At 41.3% G+C, this 26,727-nt stretch overlaps 1 protein-coding gene across 1 annotated transcript in view; it reads left to right on the top strand.

Moving 5' to 3' along the window:
- LOC141141147 (uncharacterized) overlaps positions 1–25,894 on the top strand; it is a 45,930-nt gene extending 20,036 nt beyond the window's left edge. Inside the window, exons 7-12 of the mRNA XM_073628852.1 lie at positions 6,855–7,025; positions 11,125–12,492; positions 15,762–15,803; positions 19,811–19,864; positions 21,779–21,829; positions 25,649–25,894. Of these exons, the coding sequence (XP_073484953.1) occupies positions 6,855–7,025; positions 11,125–12,492; positions 15,762–15,803; positions 19,811–19,864; positions 21,779–21,805 (1,662 nt within the window). The 3' untranslated portion in view covers positions 21,806–21,829; positions 25,649–25,894. The remainder of the gene's footprint in view (positions 1–6,854; positions 7,026–11,124; positions 12,493–15,761; positions 15,804–19,810; positions 19,865–21,778; positions 21,830–25,648) is intronic.
- The last annotated feature ends 833 nt before the right edge of the window (positions 25,895–26,727 follow it).

The following is a 26,727-nucleotide window of genomic DNA, read 5'->3' as shown; positions in this document are numbered from 1 at the left end:
CTCTGTAGATATTAGATATGTTATTAATTAGCCTCTAGTAATTAACCTCAGCTTCTGATCGTAATAAAAGACCTGGGAGCTGTCTGTGACAGCTCGACCAGTGATGTGTTCATAGAAATCCATGGAAGCACATGTGTTGTGTGTGGGCACTAAGGCCCACCCTCTGTGCTGCTGCACATATGCATTACAGTGCCTTGAAAAAGTATTCACACCCCTTGAAATTTTCCACATTTTGTCATGTTAAGACCAAAAATGTAAATGTATTTTATTGGGATTTTATGTGATAGACCAACACAAAGTGGTACATAATTATGACGTGAAAGGAAAATGATAACTGTTTTTCAATTTTGTTTACAAATATGTATGTGAAAAGTGTGGCATGCATTTGTATTTAGCCAAAAAGGGTTCCTATGTTTACACCCCACCACTATCCACTGCGCTATTTTATACCACTTTTATGCTATTTGATGCAAGCTTTACTCTGAGCCGAGTTTTTACCGCCCTCATTTGTAAATTTTTGGAAGTATACTCCCTAATAAAGTGCTGCAACGCTTTTTACCAGTAAAGATTCACACTATGTGGAAGCTTTTTTCTTTTTCCTTTCTTTGCCTACTGGCTCACGTGGCTGGCTTTTGAGGAAACGGTCATTCGGCGACCGCAACCAAATCCTGGGGCCCTGGATCCCATCCTGGCACACCATGCGAGAACGTCTGACGAGACTCCGCACCAGTCTTCACACAGATCTCCACTCCATACCGCTTGACGGTACAAGCCCGATTGACTCACCGCCAACGGCCTGTGAGTCCACCAGATCCGGTAAGGGCATTCTTTTGTCTTCTCTTTCTCGATGTTGGGACCATCCACATGAGCCAAGAACCTTCCCGCACTTAAGGATCTGTAATCATCCCATAGGAAGACGGCTTACGTCCAGATTTTTGTGGGACTTATTTAGGAGTGCTCCATCTGTCCTCCAATTAACATTGTTCATTCATTTATACATATCCCTTTATAGGGACTTTGACGCCCCCCCCTTTTGGTTTTAACCCCAATGAACAGTATTTTTGCGTGGAGCTGTATACTTAGCTTATTAAGATAACCTGTATTATTATTTATCTATCCTTCTGCAATGTCACTTTATAATCACGGTTGTATATGCATGTTTGCTTCCTAGCCACCTTACACGCCCCCTCTTTTGGTTTCAACCCCAATGAACAATTTTTTTGCGTGGAGCTGTATACTTAGCATATTAAGATACCTCATGTTATTATTTATCCATCCTTCTGCAATGTCACTTTGAAATATGGTTGTGTATACATGATTGCTTCTTAGCCACCCTACAGGTTGTTATCGAGCATTTCACTTCCCCACACACCCAAGCTTTCCTATCCTTACTTCATTTATTTTCTATACACCCTTTTGGATGTCCCCTGAATACAAACAATTGCTTTTGGTTCCACAAATCCACACTGTAATTGTTATCTGTTCTCTTTAATGATTACTATTACCTGACTAGTAATCTCTATATCACCGTTCACTAGCGCCACACTTTTTTATCTTTATTCCTACTTGCAACGGTCAAATTGCTGTGTTGGCTGCTTTACAAGAGTTGGCGCAATTTCTACACCCTTTTTTTTTTCCACATTTGTATTTAGCCCCCTTTACTCTGATACCTCTAACTAAAATCTAATGGAACCAATTGCCTTCAGAAGTCACCTAATTATTAAATAGAGTCCACCTGTGTGTAATTTTTATCTAAGTATAAATACAGCTGTTCTGGCAAGCCCTCAGAGATTTGTTAGAAAATCTTAGTGAACAAACAGCACCATAAAGGCCAAAAAACACACCAGACAGGTAAGAGATAAAGTTGTGGAGAAGTTTAAAGCAGGGTTAGGTTATAAAAAAATATACCAAGCTTTGAATATCTCATGGAGTACTGTTCAATCGATCATCTGAACATTGAAAGAGTATGGCACAACTGCAAATCTACCAAGATATGGCTGTCCACCTAAACTGACTAAGCTCCGGAGGGGGAGGGGAGTGAAACGCATTGGGACGTGGCCTGGATGGAGTCGAGGCTGAGGTTACCACTCTACTTACCACTCCAGAACACCTAGATGTGCAACTTTTAGGGGCCAACCCATTGTTCTTTGACACCTAAACTGACAGGCTGGGCAAGGAGATCATTAATCAGAGAAGCAGCCAAGAGGCCCATGGTAACTCTGGAGGAGCTGCAGAGATCCACAGCTCAGGTGGGAAAATCTGTCCACAGGACAACTATTAGTTGTGCACTCCACAAATCTGGCTTTTATGGAAGAGTGGCAAGAAGAAAGCCATTGTTTAAAGAAAGCTATAAGAAGTCCAGTTTGCAAGAAGCCATGTGGGGAACACAGCAAACATGTGGAAGAAGGTGCTCTGGTCAGATGAGACCAAAATTGAACTTTTTGGCCTAAAAGTAAAACGCTGTAGCGGAAAACTAACACTGCACATCACCCTGAACACACCATCCCCATCGTGAAACATGGTGATGACTTTATCATGTTGTGGGGATGCTTTTCTTCAGGAGGGACATGGAAACTGGTCAGAGTTTATGGGAAGATGGATGGAGCCAAATACTGGGCAATCTTAGAAGAAAACCTGTTAAAGTCTGCAAAAGACTTAAGGCTGGGGGGGGGGGGGGTTCACCTTCCAGCAGGACAACGACCCTAAACATACAGCCAGAGCTACAATGGAATGGTCTAGATTAAAGCATATTAATTTGTTAGAATGGCCCAGTCAAAGTCCAAACCAAAATCATATTGAGAATCTGTGGCAAGACTTGAAAATTGCTGTTCACAGACGCTCTCTATCCAATCTGACAGAGCTTGAGCTATTTTGCAAAGAAGAATGGGCAAAAATGTCACTCTCTAGATGTGTAAAGCTGGTAGAGACATCCCCAAAATGACTTGCAGCTGTAATTGCACTGAAAGGGGATTCTACAAAGTATTAACCATTTATTATTTTTCTTCCACTTCACAATTATGTGCCACTTTGTGTTGGTCTATCACATAAAATCCCAATAAAATACATTTACGTTTTTGGTCGTAACATGACAAAATGTGGAAAATTTCAAGGGGTATGAATACTTTTTCAAGGCACTGTAATGCATATGTACAGTGGCACAGAGGGTGGGCCTTAGTGCCCACACACAACACATGTGCTTCCATGGATTTCTATGAACACATCACTGGTCGAGCTGTCACAGACAGCTCCCAGGTCTTTTATTACGAGGAGAAGCTGGCAGGACAGGCTCTGCTCATTTAACCATTGTGAGAGTCAATCACAGTGACCACATGATCAGAGAGTACATTCTATCCCCCCCCCCCCCAGCTTAAAGACCTGGTGACCGTCAGGACAATTAGTTGTTAGAGCCCCCTCGGCCACACTGTAGAGACCTCTGTATGTATTATCCATTGTTTGCTGCACTTAGTGCAGTTATTACCATTGTAAGCCTATTTGAAGTTTCAGTGAGGATGATGGATTTGCGATCAGTAAAGATGATTAAAATGAAAAGTTTCGACTTTGCTAAACTTCTTCTTCAGCGTAATCTTTTAGGTAGCTAGTGGGGGAAATGTAATATCTTCAAGGAGGGAATTCCACACATAAATAGGGTTGCTGCACTTTACTGGTGGTACTTGGAAAATGGCACCAACAGTCACATTGACATACTATCCGGGGTCGCTTGACAGTACATAATCAATCACATTTAGTGGATGGTCCGCAGTAGTCTCATGTGAGAGCATAGTGCAGCCATTAAAGTAAGCCATCTTCCCTAAAATAGTCTCTCCCTCCACCCAGAGTCATTAGTACTCACTGGACTGGGATCACTGTAGTCAGCTCCTCCATAGCTGCACCTCTCTGGGGACAGTATAGCTTCACTCAGGGAACTCTTGGCCAGGCCTGAAAGGCCTTTTGCAACCTGCCCTAGCCTCCACGTATATGAGGGTCAGAGAAAGAAGGAGGAGGAAGGAGGAGGGGGGAGGGGGGGAAGGAAGGGGGAGGAAAAGAAGAGGAAAAAGGAGGAAAAGGGAAGGAGAAGAGAGGGGGGAAGGAATTGGAGAAGAGAAAGGGGGGGGAGAAAGAAAGGGGAAGGAAGGGAGGGGGGGGAGGGGAGGGGGAAGGAAAGGGGAGTGGAGGAACAAGGGGTAAAGAAATGGCAAAGGAGTGCCAGTGAGGGGAAAAAAGTGCACATAAATGTCATAATTAAATGGTATAACCCTCCTGTTATATATATGAGGGTCAGGATGTCCACAGCTCCCCTGGGTGCAGGTCTACCCTTTCTCAGCCTCAAGCCTTGACCATGGAATCTACTTGCTGGCTATAATTGCATAGATATGGTGTGTTTGGCCCCCATACCCCAACTGCACTTGGGCTCCTCCAAAACTGGCTTATATGTGGGCACTGACTATCCTATTACACCACTACAGGAGGGCTCTCACTAAAAGGTGCCTAGCACCTGATGACATTATCATCTGTAACCAGACACTATTCTGGCACAGAGCCACCTAATGGCAGACTATTTAACTGCCCCGGCCTACAGGCTGTCAATGCTAAGACACTGCCTCACAAATTAGCAGGAGTGTTGTCAGCCTGCTGTATGCTCCTTTAGTTGGTCCTTGGGCTGCTTATAGGGTCAATCAGATAGACAGCCCAACGACTAACTGAAGGGGCTCTCGTGGCAGGCTGACAACGCTGCTGCTAATTGTGAGGCAGTGGCTTAGTATTGTTGCAACTGGACGTTCTGTGAATTGCAGGATCTCCAGGTTGGAAACTGCAACAGGTTTACCAAAAATAAAACAATTTGTACAAGAAAACTGTATACAGCGAGGCACGATACCAAACAAACCTAAAAGTCGGGCACTTCCATAGTGTAGGTGTGCCTGCAGATTTTGCCTATTCTCAAAGGGTATCATAAGTAAAAAAAGGTTAAAAAACACTGCGCAACAGAACTACAGGAGCAACTGTTACTGACTTTGCCTTGTCTATCAGAAGCCATGTGATCTTGTTGTCAGACATGGTGGTTACATGACAGATTTTGAGGCTAACCCAACTATATTTCTGTAAAATCAATTTCACTTTGCTCATCCCTAATCTTTATAGACTCTGAATCAGATTGTGTCCGATAAGGACTGACCACACTACATTGTTGTAGAGTGACAGCCAGTCACTGTACATACAGTAATTGCTGTAGTGCCCTCTAGTGTGCTAGAGTAGGTAGTGTTAGGTTTTTTTGCTATTGTAGGTACAATGTTTTGGCTTGGCTGCCAGCCAAGCCTGTGTTTTAATCTGGGTCGGGTGAGTGATCCAGGGAGGGCTGGTATGACTCAGCAGGCAGCATCTCTGGTACCTCCCCCTACTTCTGGAACTTGCTGGAAACTTCCAGAAGAATGGGAGGGAGGTTAGGAGGAGCTGCCTGGAGTATTCATGAGGGCCCTGACCAATCCCAAATAGATGGGTTGGCAGGGGGCAGGCACCCTCAAATACTAAGGGTCAGCCCAGCAGGGCGGAAGTTGGAGATGAAGTGCTAGAAGGCTGTCAGTGGGCCCTTGAGGGTAACCCCCTAGTCGGGGGGGGGGTGACCTCACACCTGGGAGCTCGGTGCAGGAGGTTTCCTCTGATATCCCAAGGAGGAATCCTGTCCAGTGGCCCAGGAGCAGGTGTAAGGACAGCAGGAGCCAGAGAGCACGTCCGGGAGATCTCTAAGGAGAAGACAGCCAGGTGAGCTGGTGAGTGGTACATTTGAGGAGGACTTGGAGGCAGCCCGAGAGGACTGGGTGAGAGCAGTCTGAGATGGATGCAGAGTCAGTCTGGGAGGACTGTGGAAGCTTAGCCAGGAGGGCTAGAGAAAGGGGCAGCTGCAGCCAGTTGGGCTGGCAGTGTCTGAAGAGGTGGTGCTGGGATCAGAAGCCACAGTAGGACAGCTGGGCACTAGGACTTTGCTACACAACCAAGGGGCCGCGGTCCCTGCCTGTAAAGGGCATTTGCTAAAATCTGACTTGTCAGATCACCTAAAAATGTGCCAGCTGGTCCTGGGAATTTATGTGCTTCAAGCAAATGTTGTGCTGGAGGGAGCTAAGGAGTGTGTAAATACGTAGACATGTGCGATTAGTTTCATACGAATCGAAAATTCGTACGAATTTCCGTAAATTCGTACATTCGGGAGGATCCGAAACACGAATTGTTATGCTTTCGAATTTTGTACAAAATACGAAATTTTGTTTACGAATTTCGGATCCAAATTCCTAACGAACATTCGTAATTGTTGCAAAAAGTTAACAAACCTAAAAGTTAAAATCCTTAGGAAGTCAGCACAGGGATGGTGGGAGCCCCTCATAATGATAAATTTATCTTAACGAACATTCGTAATTGTTACGAAAACTTAACAAACCTAAGGAAAATTCGTATTTCGTATGAAATTTCGGACACGAATTAAGAAATACGAATTAATTCTAATACGGAACGGAACTAAACAAAACAAATTTATTGACGGAGCACATGTCTATTAAAGACTGTACAGAAGAAGTTGTCCCTGAGAAGTTCTGCTAAAGTCAGGTGGGCATCCCATAATACCCTTAACCCCATCCAAGTTCAATACCCCAAAAAACAAAAAAGCTGTGCAGGCTGCGGGATCCCTATTCACCAGCGGCTCCTGCGGGGATAGCACTACATTGCTTTTTGGCCAATGATGAAATAAAGGTTCTTTATCATTTTGAGGGAGGTTTGGGGGGATTATGTAGTATTAGATATAATCTTTTGATGAATATTGGTTTATGTCCTATTATTCCTCAATCTCTTTAACTGTTCTGCTATATTTCTAGAACCAGCTGAATTCAGGAGGAGTCGACGTCATAGAGTCACTCTGGAATTATACCACCAGCTCCTCTGTTGGGTTTCAGCAAACTGAAATTCCACTAGCATTATACCTTTTAGGGAATATCACTAAAAATGCTCAACTGGCAAACCTCAAGTTTAACGTAACCACAGTAGAAGTAAGTATCAAGGATCACAATATACTAGATATATATTATATATTGCTGCTTTAAAGCAAATTTTAGCACCAGGGGAACACTATTAGTTCTTCCAATCATGTTAATACATTAAAGGGTAACTCCACTTTCGTGGGGTAAAAATAGCGAATAAAGAAAATAATATAGCACATACAACTGCGACACAAATCATATTGTAATTGAATGTTATTAATAATTATCTTCCCTTTTCAATCTGCAGCACTGTAATTTGCTGTAAAATGCAATGCAATGTGGCTACCTGGAGGAGATCTGTACACAGAATGTGTACAGAACGCCCCCCAGAAACATAATTTCCTGCTTGTGTGATTGGTTCACTGATTTTCCAAGAAGTCAGCACTAAGATACAAGTCAGATTTCAGGCATCCCCTGCAACAAAAATTTCACTTTTAGTGTAAGACTCCCAATAGGAAATTATGTCTAAAGGAATGCAATTTTCCTCGTTAGAGCCCTGCAGGTGCAGCAGCTGGTTGATAATTATGAAACCACTCCCATTAGATTTGCTTTCCACATGGACACGGACAAACAAACAGTGATTTTTTCAGAATACCAAAAGGTAGGGATCTGCAACAAAGTCTGGTAAAAATCCTTGTATATAGATCCCCCAGAGGGGAATGTTTTTTTCTCAACAAAAGTGGAATTACTCTTTAAATCAGAACTAAAGGGAGCATACTCACTTTGCCGACACTTACCTCTCCTGTGTGCCAGGTTTTGCTCATCTTCATTGGCCAGCTCAAGATCATGCCACTCCTTTGAATACGCAGGAGCTAGCCATCGTGGATCACAGGATCATCCTGACTGCTATAAGCTGAGTTGTGCATACGCAGATCAATTTACAGTCCAGTGGACTGCTGTGAACAGGCAGGTAGGTATGTTTTATTGCAGAAGAGACTTTGCATGTCTCTTCTGCAATAAAATGCCTGCCTGCTCACAGTGTGTCATAGTTCTGCTTTAAGCGGAGAGAACGCTATATAGTGGGGATGGAAAGTATTCAGACCCCCTTAAATTTTTCACTCTTTGTTATATTACAGTCTTTTTCTAAAATCATTTAAGTTCATTTTTTTCCTCATTAATGTACACACAGCACCCCACATTGACAGAAAAACACAGAATTGTTGACATTTTTCAGATTTATTAAAAAAGAAAAACTGAAATATCACATGGTCCTAAGTATTCAGACCCTTTGCTGTGACACTCATATATATATAACTCAGGTGCTGTCCATTTCTTCTGATCATCCTTGAGATGGTTCTACACCTTCAGTTGAGTCCAGCTGTGTTTGATTATACTGATTGGACTTGATTAGGAAAGCCACACACCTGTCTATATAAGACCTTACAGTTTACAGTGCATGTCAGAGCAAATGAGAATCATGAGGTCAAAGGAACTGCCTGAAGAGCTCAGAGACAGAATTGTGGCAAGGCACAGATCTGACCAAGGTTACAAAAAAATTTCTGCTGCACTTAAGGTTCCTAAGAGCACAGTGGCCTCCATAAACCTTAAATGGAAGACGTTTGGGACGACCAAAACCCTTCCTAGAGCTGGCCATCCAGGCCAAACTGAGCTATCGGGGCAGAAGAGCCTTGGTGAGAGAAGTAAAGAAGAACCAAAAGATCACTGTGGCTGAGCTCCAGAGATGCAGTCGGGAGATGGGAGAAAGTTGTAGAAAGTCGACCATCACACTGCAGCCCTCCACCAGTCAGGGCTTTATGGCAGAGTGGCCCAACGGAAGCCTCTCCTCAGTGCAAGACACATGAAAGCCCGCATGGAGTTTGCTAAAAAAACACCTGAAGGACTCCAAGATGGTGAGAAATAAGATTCTTTGGTCTGATGAAACCAAGATAGAACTTTTTGGCCTTAATTCTAAGCGGTATGTGTGGAAAAAACCAGGCACTGCTCATCACCTGTCCAATACAGTCCCAACAGTGAAGCATGGTGGTGGCAGCATCATGGTGTGGGGGTGTTTTTCAGCTGCAGGGACAGGACGATTGGTTGCAATCGAGGGAAAGATGAATGTGGCCAAGTACAGGCATATCCTGGACCAAAACCTTCTCCAGAGTGCTCAGGACCTCAGACTGGGCCGAAAGTTTACCGTCCAACAAGACAATGACCCTAAGCACAATAATGAAGGAGTGGCTTCACAACAACTCCGTGACTGTTCTTGAATGGCCTAGCCAGAGCCCTGACTTAAACCCAATTGAGCATCTCTGGAGAGACCTAAAAATGGCTGTCCACCAACGTTTACCATCCAACCTGACAGAACTGGAGAGGATCTGCAAGGAGGAATGGCAGAGGATCCCCAAATCCAAGTGTGAAAAACTTGTTGCATTTTTTCCAAAAAGACTCATGGCTGTATTAGATCAAAAGGGTGCGTCTACTAAATACTGAGCAAAGGGTCTGAATACTTAGGACCATGTGATATTTCAGTTTTTCTTTTTTAATAAATCTGCAAAAATGTCAACAATTCTGTGTTTTTCTGTCAATATGGGGTGCTGTGTGTACATTAATGAGGAAAAAAATGAACTTAAATGATTTTAGCAAATGACCGCAATATAACAAAGTGAAAAATTTAAGGGGGTCTGAATACTTTCCGTCCCCACTGTAGAATGTCGGCATACTTCACATCTAAGCCTGCATTTTATGAATGGACTGTAAAATGGAATTCACAATATATCACGGAGCCTTGCCCAGGATAGCAATATCCACTCTCTGTTATAAATGGGCATCTATATGTAGTATGCATTTTTTCTATTTTAGTAGGCACAAAACAAGATGGTTACAAAAAGGAACACAAGGGGGTGCCAGCTAAGTGCGGCATCAATGGGTTTATTACAATTAAAAAGTCAAATGCAAACTCACAGAAATATAAAATCAAAGAGCTTATCTGCAGCCATACCACATTGGATGGAAGCCGTCCACCGGAAGAGCCGCTTGTGACAGCAAACAGCGTGTTGTCAGTGAGGTTCTCCTCACTTCCTGGAACATTGGACTTGGTTTCCTAACTGACAACACGCTGTTTGCTGTCACAAGTGGCTCTTCCGGTGGACGGCTTCCATCCAATGTGGTATGGCTGCAGATAAGCTCTTTGATTTTATATTTCTGTGAGTTTGCATTTGACTTTTTAACTGTAAAAAAACCATTGATGCTGCACTTGGCAGCAATATTTTTTACTTTCTGCTATAAAACATATTCAATAAAAAATGTAAAAAAAAAATAATTGCATCATAAATTTAGGCCGATATGTATTTAAAAAAAATCATCTGTGTCCCAGTGGGGTCATTTCCCTTCACTTCCTGTCCATAGCCAAAACAGGAAGTGAGAGGAAATGCCGGTTGTCACCAGGTTTACCACTACAGTGTCCCCATAGGAAGATTTCCTCTCTATTCCTACTCTGGGAACAATCCAAAATTTAGGATTTTTTTCATTTTGCCTTTCAATTATAATGGTAAACATGACATATAGGGAGGATGAATCTCCGTAATGGAGGCACAGACAACAACAAAAAGCTGACAGGTGTTCTAATCCATCTCCTTTAGTTATACTGTAAAATGAAAGGAAGTATGTAGAATGAATATGAGATAAGGCTAATGCCGCGTACACACGATCAGAATCTCGGCCCGCAAAAGATGAGAGTTTTTCGTCGGAAAATGCGACCGTGTGTATGCTCCATGAGACTTTTGCTGGCCAAATTCCAGCCAGCAAAAGATTGAGAGCATGTTCTCTATTTTTCGGTCGGGAAAAGTTGCTATCCGAAAATGCGATCGTCTGTGGCAATTCCGACGCGCAAAATCCCTACGCATGCTCGGAAACAATTCGACGCATGCTCAGAAGCATTGAACTTCATTTTCTTGGCTCGTCGTAGTGTTGTACGTCACCGCGTTCTTGACGGTCGTAATTTCAGCGAAATTTTGCGTTACCGTGTGTATGCAACGCAAACTTGAGCGGAATCCCGTCGGAAAAGCCGTCATATCTTTTTCCGACGGGAAATCCGCTCGTGTGTATGCGGCATAAAAGATACATGGACAGATATTGTGCTACTGTATTATTTTTTTCTATCACACAGAAAGTTCTTTTAGTTACTGACCAGCTGGTGACGGATATCTCTTTGGAGCCCTCAGTCAGTCTGGAGGAGAACCTTGGTCCTCAGTTACTGAGATGTCTTGAGAATGTTTTTTCTGTGATGTCAGTGACCTATCAGGCCTTAAGTAAATCCTACAAGAACTTTGAGTTTTCCGGCACCGTGTCCCCTTGCGGAGATCTTGAAGAGAACAAAATCCTGCACCTTAACTCTTCAGCATCGGTGTCATTGCAAAATATAGACAACAATTTTCCCTCTGGATGTTATATGAATTTGCTCTCTATGACTTACAGTCCAAAGAACTGTAACATTACCGGCCTGTGTGATAATAACACAATGGATGCAGGCTACTTTTTGGCCAGTGACATACATATATATGTGATGATGATAAATGATAGTAGCTACCACATGGCCAACATCAATACAACCTTTACATGTGAGAACAGGACGTGTGACCAGACCGCTGTATGCGTCTTTTGGGATTTCCTTTCCAATAAGTGGTCATCCCAGGGTTGTGTTACGCAAGTTTCCAATGGATCCGTTTACTGCATGTGTAGTCATCTGACCTCCTTTGCTGTCTTGATGTCTAACTCCATACAGGAAAATACTGCTGATTCAACTATACAGGACTACATTACCAAAATTGGACTTTTTATTTCCATAGTGTCCCTAGTAGTTTGTATATTGATACAAGTGATACTTTTGAAACACTCTGTGAAAATGGCAGCTCTGTACAGACACGTGGTCATCATCCATATGGCTGTTTTCCTTTTAATTGGCATGGTCTCTTTCCTAGCACCTGATTTCATTACCCACCCTGTTCAAGATCAGCTATGCATGGCCTTCACCTTCTGCAGTCACTTTTCCTTCATGGGCTTCTTCTCTTGGACCCTAATTCAGGGCCTTTATCTGGCATCTCGGCTGCTCTTTGTTTTCCACCATGTTACCAAGACCGAGCTTGTGTCCGTCTCTGTTGTGCTGGGATACATATGTCCAGTGGCTATAGCTGTGGGCACGTTCTTGGCATATTTTCCAAACAATTACATGAAAAGCTCTGATTGCACTTTGGATATTGAGTCCGGTGCCAGTTTGGCATTTATTATACCAGTGATGGTAACCTTGTTCATAAATTTCCTAGTACTCATTGTTGTGATCCGGAAACTCCTGAGGCCATCAATCTCTGAGGGGAAGAGTGAAGATGAAGAAGTGTTGAAAAAGATGGCAAAGGCTGTTATCTTTTGTGTGCCACAGTTTGGTTTGACATGGGCAATTGGGATCCCTCTCTTCTCTATGCCAGCAGCCCAAAAATCTACAGTTTTACAATACATGTTTGTAATTCTCAACCCTCTTCAGGTAAGTTCCTTGGAAAGGCATTCCTTTTTTTAATTTTTTAAGAGATAAACACAGATGATTTCAAGCTGTATCATGTCTTTAACTCATATATGTTACTTCTCAAAATTTCTAACAAGCATGAATCATATGCCATATGCATTTTTTTGCCCTAAAATTAACTTTAGTGTATCTTTTTGCTGAAATTTACAGGTGATAAACCGTTGCACTAATATTGTGTGATATAAAAAATTGGAACTTCTACTATTTTATTTTCCAGGTAGTATGATTTCTAGGAAATATATTATGTTTTGGGTGTTTTAAATACTCTTCAGACCTAAAATGTTTTTTTTTTTTTTTTAAACATATGTGCAAAAATTCAAAAAGGGCTCTGTTAACAAAAAAGTTTAAGGGACTTGTCAAAAACCATGCCTGTGTTTAACTCATTGTACATAGGTGGGTCGGTGTCTGGGTGCCCCCTTTCTGTTAAAGCTTCCAGATTCCGATAAGCCCCCTACTGTCAGACCCTCACAAACACCGAGCCAGGGTTGTGGGGAAGAGGCCCTTGTCCTCATCAACATGGGGACAAGGTGCTTTGCCAGGGGGGTCCCAACGGGTCTGGTATAGAACTCAAGGTGGATCTCAAGCTTTCATTTTTTTTGTTGTGTTTTTATTGCGTAGGGTTCTCTTAAAATAATACCAGAACTAATGGGTCTGGTATAAATTAGGGGGAACCCCATGCAGGTTTTTTTTTTGTTTGGGGGTCCCCCGTTAACATCTATTTCAGACCCTCTGCCTAGAATAAGGATCTGTTATATATGAACCCAGATAGCAAGGATAACTTGCCACAAATTTGTGGCAGTGTTAAATTGTAAGTCTTGTTAACTTGCTGCACATTTTCACTGGCAAGTTGTACACTTGCAGAGCACTTGAAGCACAAGTTCTAGTTGACACTTTTTCAATTTGAAGCAAATTTGCGTCGCAAGTCTCTAGCCAGTGCAAAGTTGCAATGGTGAGTCTACAGCAAGAGCTCTGCATGTCACAGTGACCCCTGTGGTGGGATGACTATTTCACAACATAACTGAACCAGAACTTGCAGCAGACTTGCAGAATGTTTGCAAAAAAAGATGATCTGGAGCCATGCAATGCGGACTTGCTGCAATTGTGCAACAAACTTAGAGCACTGATGTCACAAGGAGAATGCCCCTTGTTGGAGAATATGCTTATTTTTCCAACTTTTTTAGAGTGATCAAGTGTTCAATTGAATTCTTTGTTTGCTTCTATTGATAACCCACTAGATAACACACTGGAAGTCACAAAAATACTCTTATGGATCACCATTAGAAATATATGGGCAAGTCATTTCTATAGGACTATATGGAGAACTACTTCCCAAGCTTGACCCGTTACAGTCATACAAAGGTGGGGATTTCATGTAAACACCCACTGAGTAGGGGTGAGATTCATGTTCAGCTCAGATATGGGTTTGAGACTAACCCAGCCTGTTTGCAGTTCAAGGATCCACTAAACGACTGTGGCGAAAAGCCAGGGTTCTCAGGTGACATCCTTGACCAAATTTGGTAATTAACAGCACCTATTGCAAAGTGTTTAGATTAATGCAGTGCCAGGGATCCCTTTTCAAGTGATGGGAGTGTGACATGTACACATCAGCAGGAACTGAGTTATCTTGATCAACAAGCATCTTATCACTGCTGAGTAAGAAGTCACCAGCACTCCAAAAGATGATTTTCCACAATTTATTGTGAGTACTGGTATATCTATTACTACACATCCCTATCAGTGCTTCCAATGGTACCCACAGAAACCATGCCAGGACTTCCAATGGTAGTTACAGTATTCCTGCCAGTATTTCCAATGATATTTACAGAATCCCTGCCAGTACTTCCAATTCCAATTAGCCAGGACTTTCAGAGTTCCCTCAAACCACACTATGCATTACCTCTAACCAAAGGGTATTTAAGCTCCAACCTTTGAAGTGCCTGGTTCTGTGTCTAATGACCAGCTATTTATTATTGCAAGAGCTGTAATACTTATCTGCGAGAATGCCTGACTGTTTATGACCAAACCTCACCATGACTATTCTCCTGCCTACACGGTCCATATTCCCATCGCACACATTCCTGGAATAAGCTCTCAAGACAACGGGTGCTGCAACGATCACCAGTTGGTTACTGGAACATACACAACAGGCATGTGACAAATGGGTCCTTTGTGGCTCCAAAACATTGCACTACACTGTTTGTGATGTGATCTTTCTTCAATAAAAAACTGTTTTTATGTAATTTAAGATCCTTGGTGTGCTGGCAAATATTTACATTCTATTCTTCTGACTGCCTCCTGCCAAGATCCCAGCCTGGACCTTATCACTCTTCTGCCTGCCACCTGCCCTTGCCTTGACCTGACTACTCCTCTGCTATCTGCCTGCACCTCAGTTCCCTTGTTTCTACTATCTTGGTACTGCACACCACAGCCAAACCACAGCCACACCACAGCCATCCCTGTTTCTGCTGCTCTAGGGTGGGGTGATCCTGGGGGTTGCAAGCTGATGATAGTTGCAGTGAAGCAAACCAGGACCACTAAAATCTCTGCCAATATCCACCTTCAGGAGCTCTGGTGAAGATCAATTGTCAGGTAGACTCCTTTAACCTACCAAGGGGGTCACTTTAACAAAAAAAATGTACAGGTAGATCAAACTTCCATGCTAACATTTTGGGGAAATCGCAAGGTCCCCTTCCTCAGGGCAACAAAGTGACAACAATGTAAATCAATTTTCATGTCCTTGGTTTCCTTCAATGTAAGGTCAATGTAAGGTCTTTCCCAGTCACCACGACCCGACACCTGCTAATGTGTAGATGTAGCATTCTCATTATTAATGGTCATCAAGATTCCCTTTCCTGGCCACCTCTCCCAGGCTACATGCCTGGATAAGGGTCTAGGTGAAAATTTAAGAGAAACCTCATGCTGTTTTTCCCTTTTTTTAAGGACTACATTGTGTAGCTTTAAGGTTTCCATCAAGCAAGGACAGAAAAAAACACAAGTACACAGACTTCATTGGGGTTTGGTGCTAAGTTTAAGCTTTGTAGACTTTCTGGGTTTACCAAACCTTACACAAACTGAACTCAAGCAGATTCACTTACTCTTTCCTATCATTGGGAAATGAAACAGCCCTAGTTCCCCCAAACTGTAAAAATCTATTATGGGTTAAAATGTTAAATATTTTTACTGTGATGAAAAACTATTTTATATACATTTGTGTTCTTTTCAACCCCCAGGGTTTCTTTTTGTTGCTGTTTGGTTGTCTTCTGGATAAAAAGGTTAGTATTTCCCTGGTATAGCAATAATCTGTTGGCTACTTTGCTTAAAGGTAAAGTATAGCATTTTTGTATTATCGTTTTCTTATCCATTAGATTTGTTTGTTAAATCCCAATCAGAGTTTTAACATGGTAAATATTCAATCCCCCCTCCCTCTATTGGCTGCAATACTCACCTCTTCTCTGGGGTTGCATCACTCCAGAGTCTAACACCAGTCCACTTCTACATTTGAACGGCATACATCCATTCATACAATTTAGGTATTAAATTGCAAATCTAAATACAACTCTATTTGTCTATGAAAATTTTTCATTAAAACGATTGAAACAGAAAAACAGACAGACCATTCACTTCACTCTACCAAGCAATTGTCCCACAATCTTAGCTGAGATATAGTGACTCACCTTGGATACAGCTTCTGGGACCCCTCATCTCCAGAGTGTGGATGAAATCACATTGGATTTTAGAGATGAGTGATTTTACTGAAATTGTGTTTGCAGCAAAATAGCATTAGGGTTAACATTAAAGATATCTAAACCCAAGAACAAAAATGTAATAAATTGCATCTTGCCAGTTCTCAGATGTGATGGCTGCAATAGATGTCTTTTATTAGGCTAGGAATATTTTTAGCAAGTACATAAAAACCCTGTTCGTTTTTCCATATAATGCCGTGTCCTTGTCACTCCCTGTGAATTCAACTGAAATCACAAGCACTGTAAACTGCCTCACTGCCCGGCTTGTAATGGAGATGAAGAGAGAAAGACGTATTTTTAGTCCAAACTGGGCGAACAACCTAGAGTAGCAACCATGGTGACAACCATAGCTTCTCCATAGATACAGAGGAGTGAGTGAGTGAGCATAGCCACTCTAGGTCTGAAAGTGTGTTAGGATTGCACGGTGTAGCTAAAGAGAAAAAAAACCTAAGCAAAGAAAAGTAATGTAGCCACCACATTTATGGTGTGTTAACTGCAATATATAACATTTTTGTTAATGGGTTTATGTAGTGCTACCCCTGCAGGAACCGCTGGTTAGGATAGGTCCTCTGTTCTTTGCATCAATCTCTTGAAGAACTTCAGCCCATCTGACACACTAGGTTGAGAGTACAAAGTATGCAATATCACATACAATCACTGAAAGTAATATTTAGTACCCAGTAGTAGTACTATAGCAAAGAAAACAGGCACTGAACCAGTGTCACCTGATATGGTTGGTAATGAAGTAAGCATAGAAATGGGTTAGCAATGGTAATAGCACAATTTAGGATACAGGGTGATTAGTAATAAGGACTAGGCAAGAGAGATAGAGATGACACTTGGCATCCAGATCAGCATAAACAGTAGTCTTGTCATCTAAAAGTGCAGCAGTGAGCAGTAATAAAACTTGATTTACCAAACACAGGAACTATACTGCCAAAGTGCATTGATGGCAACTGTGCTAGACCTAGATTGACTGGATGTGCTCTGTCCATAGGAATGAAGGAAATGGGAAAGGGAAAGGGAACAGTGGGGACTTGCAGAATGGTTTTACCGGAGGGGCAGTCTCTTATGTTGTTCTTCTGCTGGCTATCATTGTGGTCCTTTAAGAAGCATTGGTGCACTTAACAACAGTTTTAGTAAACTAGCATTGTGGTATATGTATGATAAAGATACAGTAAAGGTGTGGTATAGGTGTGGTACAAGTGCAGTATAGATGCAGTATACATAATGTCCTGCCTCCTGTAACTTAGTCCCTGCTGGTAGTGTGAACAATGGACAGTGTCCTCTCACCAGTCCCTATGTTGTAGCTGTGAACCCTCGCTGTAGGAAGGGGAGCCCCCTTCACTCTCTCCACAGGATGCCTTAAGAGATGCAGTGGTGGAAAGTAGAAGGTATGGTCTCCCTGTAGTTGCTGTGGTCTGTACTGCATTGCCTCGGGTATCTCCTCTGGTTTGGTCTCAGCAGTCTGGTCAGCATGCAGCAGATGTGCTCTCATCTGTTCCCTCAGCGCCAAGAGAAAGAAGTTTCCTGAGCAGATTGGTAAAAGCCATCTCACCACTCCCCCTCCTCCTCAGAGTCTCCTAGGAATTGCAGTGCAAAGGATCCATTGGCCCCATTCTATGGCCAATGTCTCAGACCACAACTTCCATGGCTCTCAGCTTTTTGCATAGAAGTCTCTAGGCTTTCTTGGCTATAGTTTTCCCCCTGCTCGCTGGAGATGATAGCGCAACATAACATCCAGCATCACAGTAGAGAGTCAAAAGGTCAAAGGGCAATGTCTCCTTCTCTATTTTGCTGTAGCCCAGCACCTGGCTACATTTAGAAACACTCTAATGGCTAGGGGAACATCTAATATCAAGTTCCTAGATAATACAGGGCCAATTTGGCACAAGAACCAATCCAGAATGGTTGAAGCTTCGCTAACCCTCAGGAGCAATTTCAAGAACATAGCACCCTTAATGTCATTTACCTTACACCTCTTGTCCTGTTTTTCCCCTGAGGTTGGTGACTTGGTATAACAGGATAAGGAGTGGCACAGGTGCCTGCGGGTAAGTTCTGGCCAGATGAAGGTCTAGGTAATGCAGAGTGACTGGTGATGTGCGGTTGGAACTCATACAGGGTGTCTTCAAAGGAACACGTATATGTGGAAGACAGAATTGATGTCAGGAAAGCAGAAGTTGGCAACAATTGGGCAGCGGAGATGCAGCTTCAGGAGACAAAGGCAGGAACAGAAGCTAGGCCAGGTTCATTATCACATGGACAGGAAATGGTACAACATCGTCAGGCAGGAGACAAAGTCAGATCCCAGGCCAGAATTCAGATAACAGAAGGATCAAGATCAGGTGAAGTCAGAGGACAAAGTAGATAGAGCACAGATGAATCAGAAAGTGGGTCTGGTCATGGGTCACAGGAGCTGATGACCACTCAGCAATTCTCTTAAGCGCTGCTATACTTTATATAGCCTACTGGCCACCAGTGCCAGACGTGCACATTATTTCACGCTGATGCTTGCAAGCGTAGATGCATGTAAGGCCCTGATCCTGTGCACTGGTATGTGAAGATCTGTGAACATGCGCAGATCTTCAGACATGACCACATATTCGGTTTCACTGACTTTCAAAAACCTCCAAAAATACCTGATTACAGTGACTTTAACTGACTCCAATAAATTTCACAGAAATGGCCCAACTTCAGTCCTGGTTTTCAGCTACATTTTACTCAAGCAAAAACTTCCAGTTTTGATCATTCCTATTGGAAACATACATATTAAGATCTATGGTATCAGGTTTGTGCATTCTGAAAACACATTCCATGAGACTTCAAAAAATGAGGTTTAACTGTCAATGGAAAGGGTTGCATACTGTAATGCCACGTACACACAATTGCAAATTCCGACAACAAAATCCATGTTTTTTTTTCCGAAGGATGTTGACTCAAACTTGTCTTGCATACACACGGTCACAAAAATCTTGTCGGAAATTCCGAACGTCAAGAACGCGGTGATGTACGACAAGCTGAGAAAATTAAGGTTCAATAGCCAGTGCGGCTCTTCTGCTTGATTCCGAGCGTGCGTGGAATTTTGTGCGTCGGAATTGTGTACACATGATCGGAATTTCTGACAAACTGACAATTCCAGATCTCAAATTTTGTTTGGCGTAAATTCTGACGGAAAATGTCCGATGGAGCCTACACACGGTCGGAATTTCTGACAACAAGCTCCCATCGAACATTTGTTGTCGGAAATTCCGACCGTGTGTACGTGGCATAAGACTGTTCAATAATGTTATAACAGAATATGCACGTTTCCTTTTTAGCATACAGCAAAAATAAGGAATTTTTCCCCCAAATTTAGGATAGTTTTCTGTGCTTAGCACTGGCTTAATGGTGGGCTTTGTAGTTTCTCTGAGCCCACCTAACCATATTCTGTCTGGTTGTACTTTTTATCTATAAACATTGTATAGTTCGTAATGGAGCGATTTGGAATTCTCCAGTGAGTCTATTCTGCTAATTATTCTGGCTTGTTTTTGCCTCAGGTTATGGATCTTGTCAGAAAACATCTTTGGAAGAATTCATCCCCCAGAAGCTTGGTAAGAAATGTTCTAAAAGTGGAACTTGTTTTTTGTGCAACCTTTGCTCATATTATACCTTTCCTAAGAGAAAGTGTTTATTATGTAAGTTGCAGGGTGTAAAAGCAAACACAGAGCTTATTTCCTCCTTTGCTATTTATTATAGTAAGAGAATACCATTACAAAAAAGCTCATGAAATATAGAAAAGTGATAATGCAAACTCTTTCTGTTATATAAAAGTGTTACTATTACAGCTCTGCATTAATATTAGCATTGGTCTCTGGCATTATTCTGATCACCAAGCAGAAGGTTGAGACATAGGTGACAAGACATTATTTAGCCTTAAAGCGGAAGTGTAATGTACGCATATGTACCCACCCTACTTTAACATTGATTGACTCTCCAAATTTAGTACTGCTTGACTGCAGTACTTACTACAGCCTAATTAATATAATCTGTCTCGGATTATCTACTTCGAAGAGGCAATAGGTGTGGATTATGAATATCAATGTCCTTCTTTGACCAACCACCAAGAGGTTTGTTGTCAGTGGTGCTTGCTGGGGAAGGGTAAAAATATTTGTCTTTACTCTCCAGAGCCTGGCCTTGGTGGAGGTAGGTCACTTCTGCTGTATTCCTAGGCCTGCTGCCTAGAGAAGACCTAACTGTGTTGTTTAGATTTTAGGTCTGGGATTCCAGCTTGAAACTTACTCTACCTGTATGGAGCGAAGCATTAAATGAAAGAACACATCCATAAAATGCCTTTAGATGTTCATTCCTGCTGGTCACTGGGTGTTGCAGACTTTACAAAGAAACTATTCAGTAGGGTGCACAGCTAAAGTCTGCAACACCCAGTGTCTAGCAGGGAGGCACATCTAAAGGGAATCTATAACGATCATGCCCACACATGATGAAGAGCAAAAGTGATTGATGGCAGAGACAGCTAACAGCTGTGAAAAGACATGGCAACAACAGTATGGATTATGAGGAGAGGGATTGGTGAACTTTCTAAGTTATTTAGACTTCAGGAAATGAAGGTGGGCCAAAGGTAGCTGCTGCAGCTTCAAGGGATTATAATGTGGATATGCAAGGTTGCAGAACACTGAGTGTAAGCAATTTCAACATAGAATAAGATTCTTGAACCTCTTTGGGAGACAGCAGTGTTGGAATTACCATTTTTCGAATAGCAGTATAAGGTTTGGGCCATTGACCCAAAATCAGTTGGGTTGGAAACTTTTTGGAAACTTTTTCAGCATGTGCATTGATAGAGGGAATACAAAGGCTTCATTTGAGATACACTGAGGCAACAGTTCTGGAAAAAAGACCATAATAAGATGAAACTGGATGAATCATACCACCCATATACTGTATTAAGATCGATTGTATCCAGTACTGCCACTGTGAGTGTTGGCGATGAAGATCTAGTAGAGATCACCAGAGTTCACTGACCAGACATTAGGGTGAGTTACTTCTCCTCGGTATCCCCGTGGTCTCTACTCCTGCTAAGGGATGTATGGGCTTGTAGACACAAGGATGGCACAATCTTTAAGTGGTTGGTTCTTATATTACAATATTGTGGTTACCCATCAATGACTCTCCATGCTCTTGTTCATGTTCTTCGTCATTTGATTAAAAGCAAAAATGTTGTGTTTTATGCAATATTGTAACAAGATACAAGAGATGCTATTGATGGTGTTCTGGGGGAGATACTTACAAAATTTATTGGTTGAACTAGATGGACTTATGTCTTTTTTCAGCCAGACTAACTATGTAAAATATATACTGTACTTTAATATGTGTTAGCCTTTTTTATACATGCTTTTATATAATTTTAATGAATTCAAATAAATAAAAAAAATCTCACCAACAAAACGTCAGCATTGTCTTACTCAATAGATGATTAAAAAACAAAACAAGCCATTTACTTTGTTTTATAGGCCACATCAGTGATATCCACTACCTGAACAACGCTTGAACAATGCTACTTGGTAAGTATGGCATGAAGGTTTACAGTCTATCCCAGCCTTTCTCAACATTTTATTACAAAGAACCCCTTGAAATAATTTTCAGGTCTTGGGGAACCCCTGCTAAAATGAATCTATTCAGTGTCAGTGGTAAGAATGCTCCTGTCATGATCAGGCATCAGGCGCGAAGAACAGTTGCTATAGCAGTTGCAGGACTACCACCGACCAGCAGGATAGGTACACAGGCAGTCACCCTGGCAGATGACGCAGGCTCACCTGAGGTGCGGAGTCTAAATACTAACCGGTGTTCACCAGAGCTCCTGATGGTGGAGATGGATTTAGCTGCGTGTTAGCACCAGGTCGCAGTCCTCAAGATCGCCCCACCAGGAGGTGAGCAAGCCGGGGTCCAGCAGCGGATAAGCAGATAAGGATCAAATGGAAGTGTGGTCAGTAATAAAGCCAAAAGGTCGGTAACGAGTAGTTGCAGGTTGGTTACATGTACATCGCTCTGAGGCAGTTTCTCTTACCCTGCTGCTCCAAAAAGCCTCTATCCCATGTGGAGGGTACAAGCCCTGTATGCAAACAGATTCCTAGAAGAAAAGAAGGCTGGACGGCCGCACTCCTATGCAATTTCTTTATTCAAGTGCCAAATACAAAGCTGAACTACAGGTATCAGCTTATATGTTTCACACCAAGGTCGGTTGCTTACTTATAGCTCAAGAAGGCCATCCAGCCTTCTTTTCTTCTTAGTTGCAGGTTAGGATCAGGCAGAAGAGTAGTCGGGGAACAAGCCAAAGGTCGATAACAAGTGGTAGCAAAATATGGACGGCAGCAGGGAAGACTAGAGAAAGCACAATAATCTGGCACAGAGGAAGTGCAGAGACAATGCTTATATAGGAAATTAATGAGAGGAGCAAAGAGTTCAAGGTTCAACAACAATCAAGACACAAGGCAGGGCTGTCCAATGGATCAGGCAGGATTATCCAATGGATCAGGCAGGCTTGTCCAATGGATCAGGCAGGCTTGTCCAATGGATCAGGCAGGCTTGTCCAATGGATCAGACAGGATTGTCCAATGGATCAGGCAGGATTGTCCAATGGATCAGGCAGGATTGTCCAATGGATCAGGCAGGATTGTCCAATAGATCAGGCAGGATTGTCCAATAGATCAGGCAGGATGCTGTCCAGCATTCCAGATAGCTCAGTGAGAAGAGTCCATGCCAGACACAGAAGATGTCCCAGGTTTGAGCCCAGATCCTGATAGCTCCCCTTACCGTGGAGGTCAGAATGCCACCCTTACTGACAACCGAAAATGTTATTGGTGTCATGCAGCCAGCTCTGACAAATGGCTGTAGCTCAGGAACTAATAAATAGGAAGTCCCTCAGCAACAGCACAAGGAACCGCCAGGCAACTTCAGGAGGAACCCTGGCTGAGAATGACTGGTCTATCCTATTTTATACTTGTACTAACAGTATAATTAATTTTATTATTACCAAATGATAATGACAATAAACATAGATAGAGAATACCAGAAACTTTCAGACAGTAAAAATATGATTTTTTGCTGAAAGGTTAGTCTGAATATAACCAACTTTTCTGATTATATCAAATTGTAAGTAATGGCTCATATGTGTAGAATTTCCAGCTTTATTGGTTTCCAAACACTTACAATAGATTAACCATTACCCCTCTCACACCTGTAAACCCTCTAAGGACCAGAGCAGCTTTTACATTTCTTTGATGGATCATTTTATTCGGCAATAACATTGTCATTACTTAAAAGATAAGTTCAACTTTTGTAACATGTGACATTTTACACCCATATTCAGGGTGCAACATGTAACAGTTACAGATGCACCGACCCCCACACCAACCTGATCCCCCATTTTGACAGGGTACGGGGGATTTTCTCCCCCCACCCACTGTCACAATCTAAACAAAAATGCTCTGCCTGCCCAGCCGCGTCATTCGTTAAGTGTTCTGAGATTGTGAAATAGGTCCCGAAAGCCTATGCAGCTGTCGACTTGTAGTTCTCAATGAATTACCACGGTGCTGTTGAGCTCTCTAGGTAGTTCATTGAGCTTCCTGTCAGTCAGTAACTGCCTGACCTATCAGAGGCAAGGGCAGATAGCTACACAGACAGTCTGCAGGACCGTGGCATTACACCCAGGATCTGCTGATCGTGGGTGCAATGCTTTACAGACTTCTAACAAGAAAAAAAAAAAAAAAATGCATATTTTATTACCTGCAAAAAAATTTGCATTTATTTTTTATTTTTTTGTAAAGGTGAACTTATCCTTTAAGATAAAGTAATACATATATTGTTTTTCTTTTTAATACAAACGGGCTTCCTTTTCATGATATTGTCTTTCAAAATTAACTTTTTTTTTATACAATCCTTGGATAAAAAAATGTAACAAAACTAAAAAAGCACACTTTTTTAACTAGTGTTTGCTTAATGGAAGAAAATAGTGTTACTGTAGAATAAAAGTATATATTTTAATTTCATAATTTGTCCTGTTTAAAATTACACAACAATTCAGATTCTGGTGTAAAGCATTGCAAAAGTTGGATCAGCATAAGCAATCAATGGATAAAAAGAGAGGTGGACGGCCGCACTCCAATACAACACCTTTATTCATATAAGCCGTGATCCATACACCAACAGAGGTACAGGTTTGAATAGGACCAGGTTAGAATAGGAAGATGGTTATATTCACTCTATTCTATTCTGTTGTTATTTTCTATTCTATTCTACTCTATTCTTTTCTATTCTATTCAAATTCGAATTGATTATATTTGAATTTTGGAAAATGGTTATATTATTTCTATTCTATTCTATTGTTTTTTTACTTCTATTCTTTTCTATTCTGTTCAAATTTCAGAAGATGGTTTTAATCTTTCTATTTTATTCTATTTCGTTTTTTTATTCTATTCTATTTCTTTCTATTCAATTCTATTCCATTCTGTTCTGTTCTTTTATTTTCTATCCTATTTTGTTCTGTTTTTATATTATTATTAACTATATATATTATATTCTTTTATTTTATATTATATTCTTTTCCATTCTATAATTTTTTTCTATTCTATTCCTTTATTTTCTATTCTATTTTATTATCTTTGGAAATTGGAAAACTATTCAAATTTTTTTTTTAATTCGAAAATGATTTGAATTTGAAAAGTTTTCGAATTCGAAAACTTTTCAAATTCGAAAACGATTCGAAATTGATTCAAAGACTTTTTGAATCGATCCAAATTTGAAAAATTTGAATCGATTCGAAAACGACAAAATGAAACAAATTTCGAAAACAAATTAAAGGAATGAAACAAATTTAACTAAACAAATTTATGTAAACAAGGAATCAAAACGAAACAAAAAAAAATGTTTTCGTTCTGCACCTACCTAATTGGGAGTGGCAGGGTGTGGAGCAGAGGGACAGAAGGACTGGACATGCTACACATGTCCTGTGTACTGAGATGACATTTTTTGGGGTGTGTGTAACACATTCAGTGTCCTCAAACTTGTTAAAGCTGAACAGATACAAAAGACACAAATTGATGCAACCCTGTAATAATTATGACATCATTAAATGTATTTTTAATAATGCAAGAAGTGTAAGTACCTGAATTCACATGGTATCAACCTCATACAGACTTGGCCTGTTGCAGAAAGTGAAAAAATAACTGGGGGGGGGGGCTAAAAAAAAAAAAAAGAAAAGCTTTATTAATGGAAATTGCAGACTGTATTACATACTGTAGTTATACTTTAATAATAGGTACATTGCATACCTTTTAATTATGTCCATATCAAGGGATCAAATACATTTTTCTTTTTCCCCACAGTGACCACTGAGATGCATGGTCAATGGCTACGAAGATACAGCTGTAGAATGTGGTCATACATCTTTGCCTCTAAAGATTCTCGAAGCTTACTAACATCACAGAGATTAACTCCAGCATTACAAATTAACATCTACAAGTCTCTAAGAAATAAATTCTCTTGTACTGACATATTTACTGCCATAATTCTGGGATGTTATGGCAAGAAATAATAGAATTCACATAAAATAAAGTGAAGTTAATTTTTGATTAGTCATTGTTTGTTTATTAGTTGCATTTATTGACTTTCTTTATTGCCACACAAGGTGACTGTTTATATAAAAATCATTGTACGATAATCTCAAGCATTTGTACAGCTGTCACAAATAATTGTATTTTATCGAATGGTTTTATTTCCTATGGTTGTCATCTCCATCTAGTGGTCATAATGCAGTATTTTCCAAAAATATCTCAGTCAGGAAAAAATACTGCATTACGATCCTTAGATGGAGCTGTTAAACATAGTCTGCAAAATTTGGGGATTATTTGTGATGTCTGTGCAAATGGTCATGATAAATATCTACAGCAATTTTTTTTTTAAATAGACCCCTAATTTTTTTACGGCTGAACTCTAGGCCAAAAAAATACTGTCTACATAAAAAAAAGATGTTGCTGATAAAAAGATGATACTTTCACTTAAATCTTGGTTCCCTTTGCGTATTTCTTCTTGATCTGGGCAGAAACCTAGCATGAATTAAGGTGGAACTAAAGTTCAAAATTAAAAATCTTCAGGATCGCCCCTCCAGCAAGCCGGGGTCCAGTAGCAGATATAGCAGGTAGGAATAAGCAGAAGTGTAGTCAGTAAATAAGCCAAAGGTCAGTTATAAGTGGTCGCAGGCTGAGATCAAGCAGAAGTGTAGTTGAGGAACAAGCCAAGGGTTGGTTTCTAGTTGCAGGTTGGGATCAAGCAGAAGCATAGTCAAGGAACAAACCAAGGGTTGGTAACGAGTGGTAGCAAAGATACAGGCAACAGCAAGAGTGACAAGAGCAAGATATTGGCTGGAGGGAGCACAATAAACTGGCAAACAGAAAAATCTAAAGAT

The sequence above is a fragment of the Aquarana catesbeiana genome, linkage group LG04 (assembly GCF_042186555.1).
Source record: "Aquarana catesbeiana isolate 2022-GZ linkage group LG04, ASM4218655v1, whole genome shotgun sequence".
NCBI classification, from domain to species: Eukaryota; Metazoa; Chordata; class Amphibia; order Anura; family Ranidae; genus Aquarana; species Aquarana catesbeiana.
Note: the sequence above shows the minus strand (reverse complement) of the source record. Positions and strands in the feature narration are given on the sequence as shown.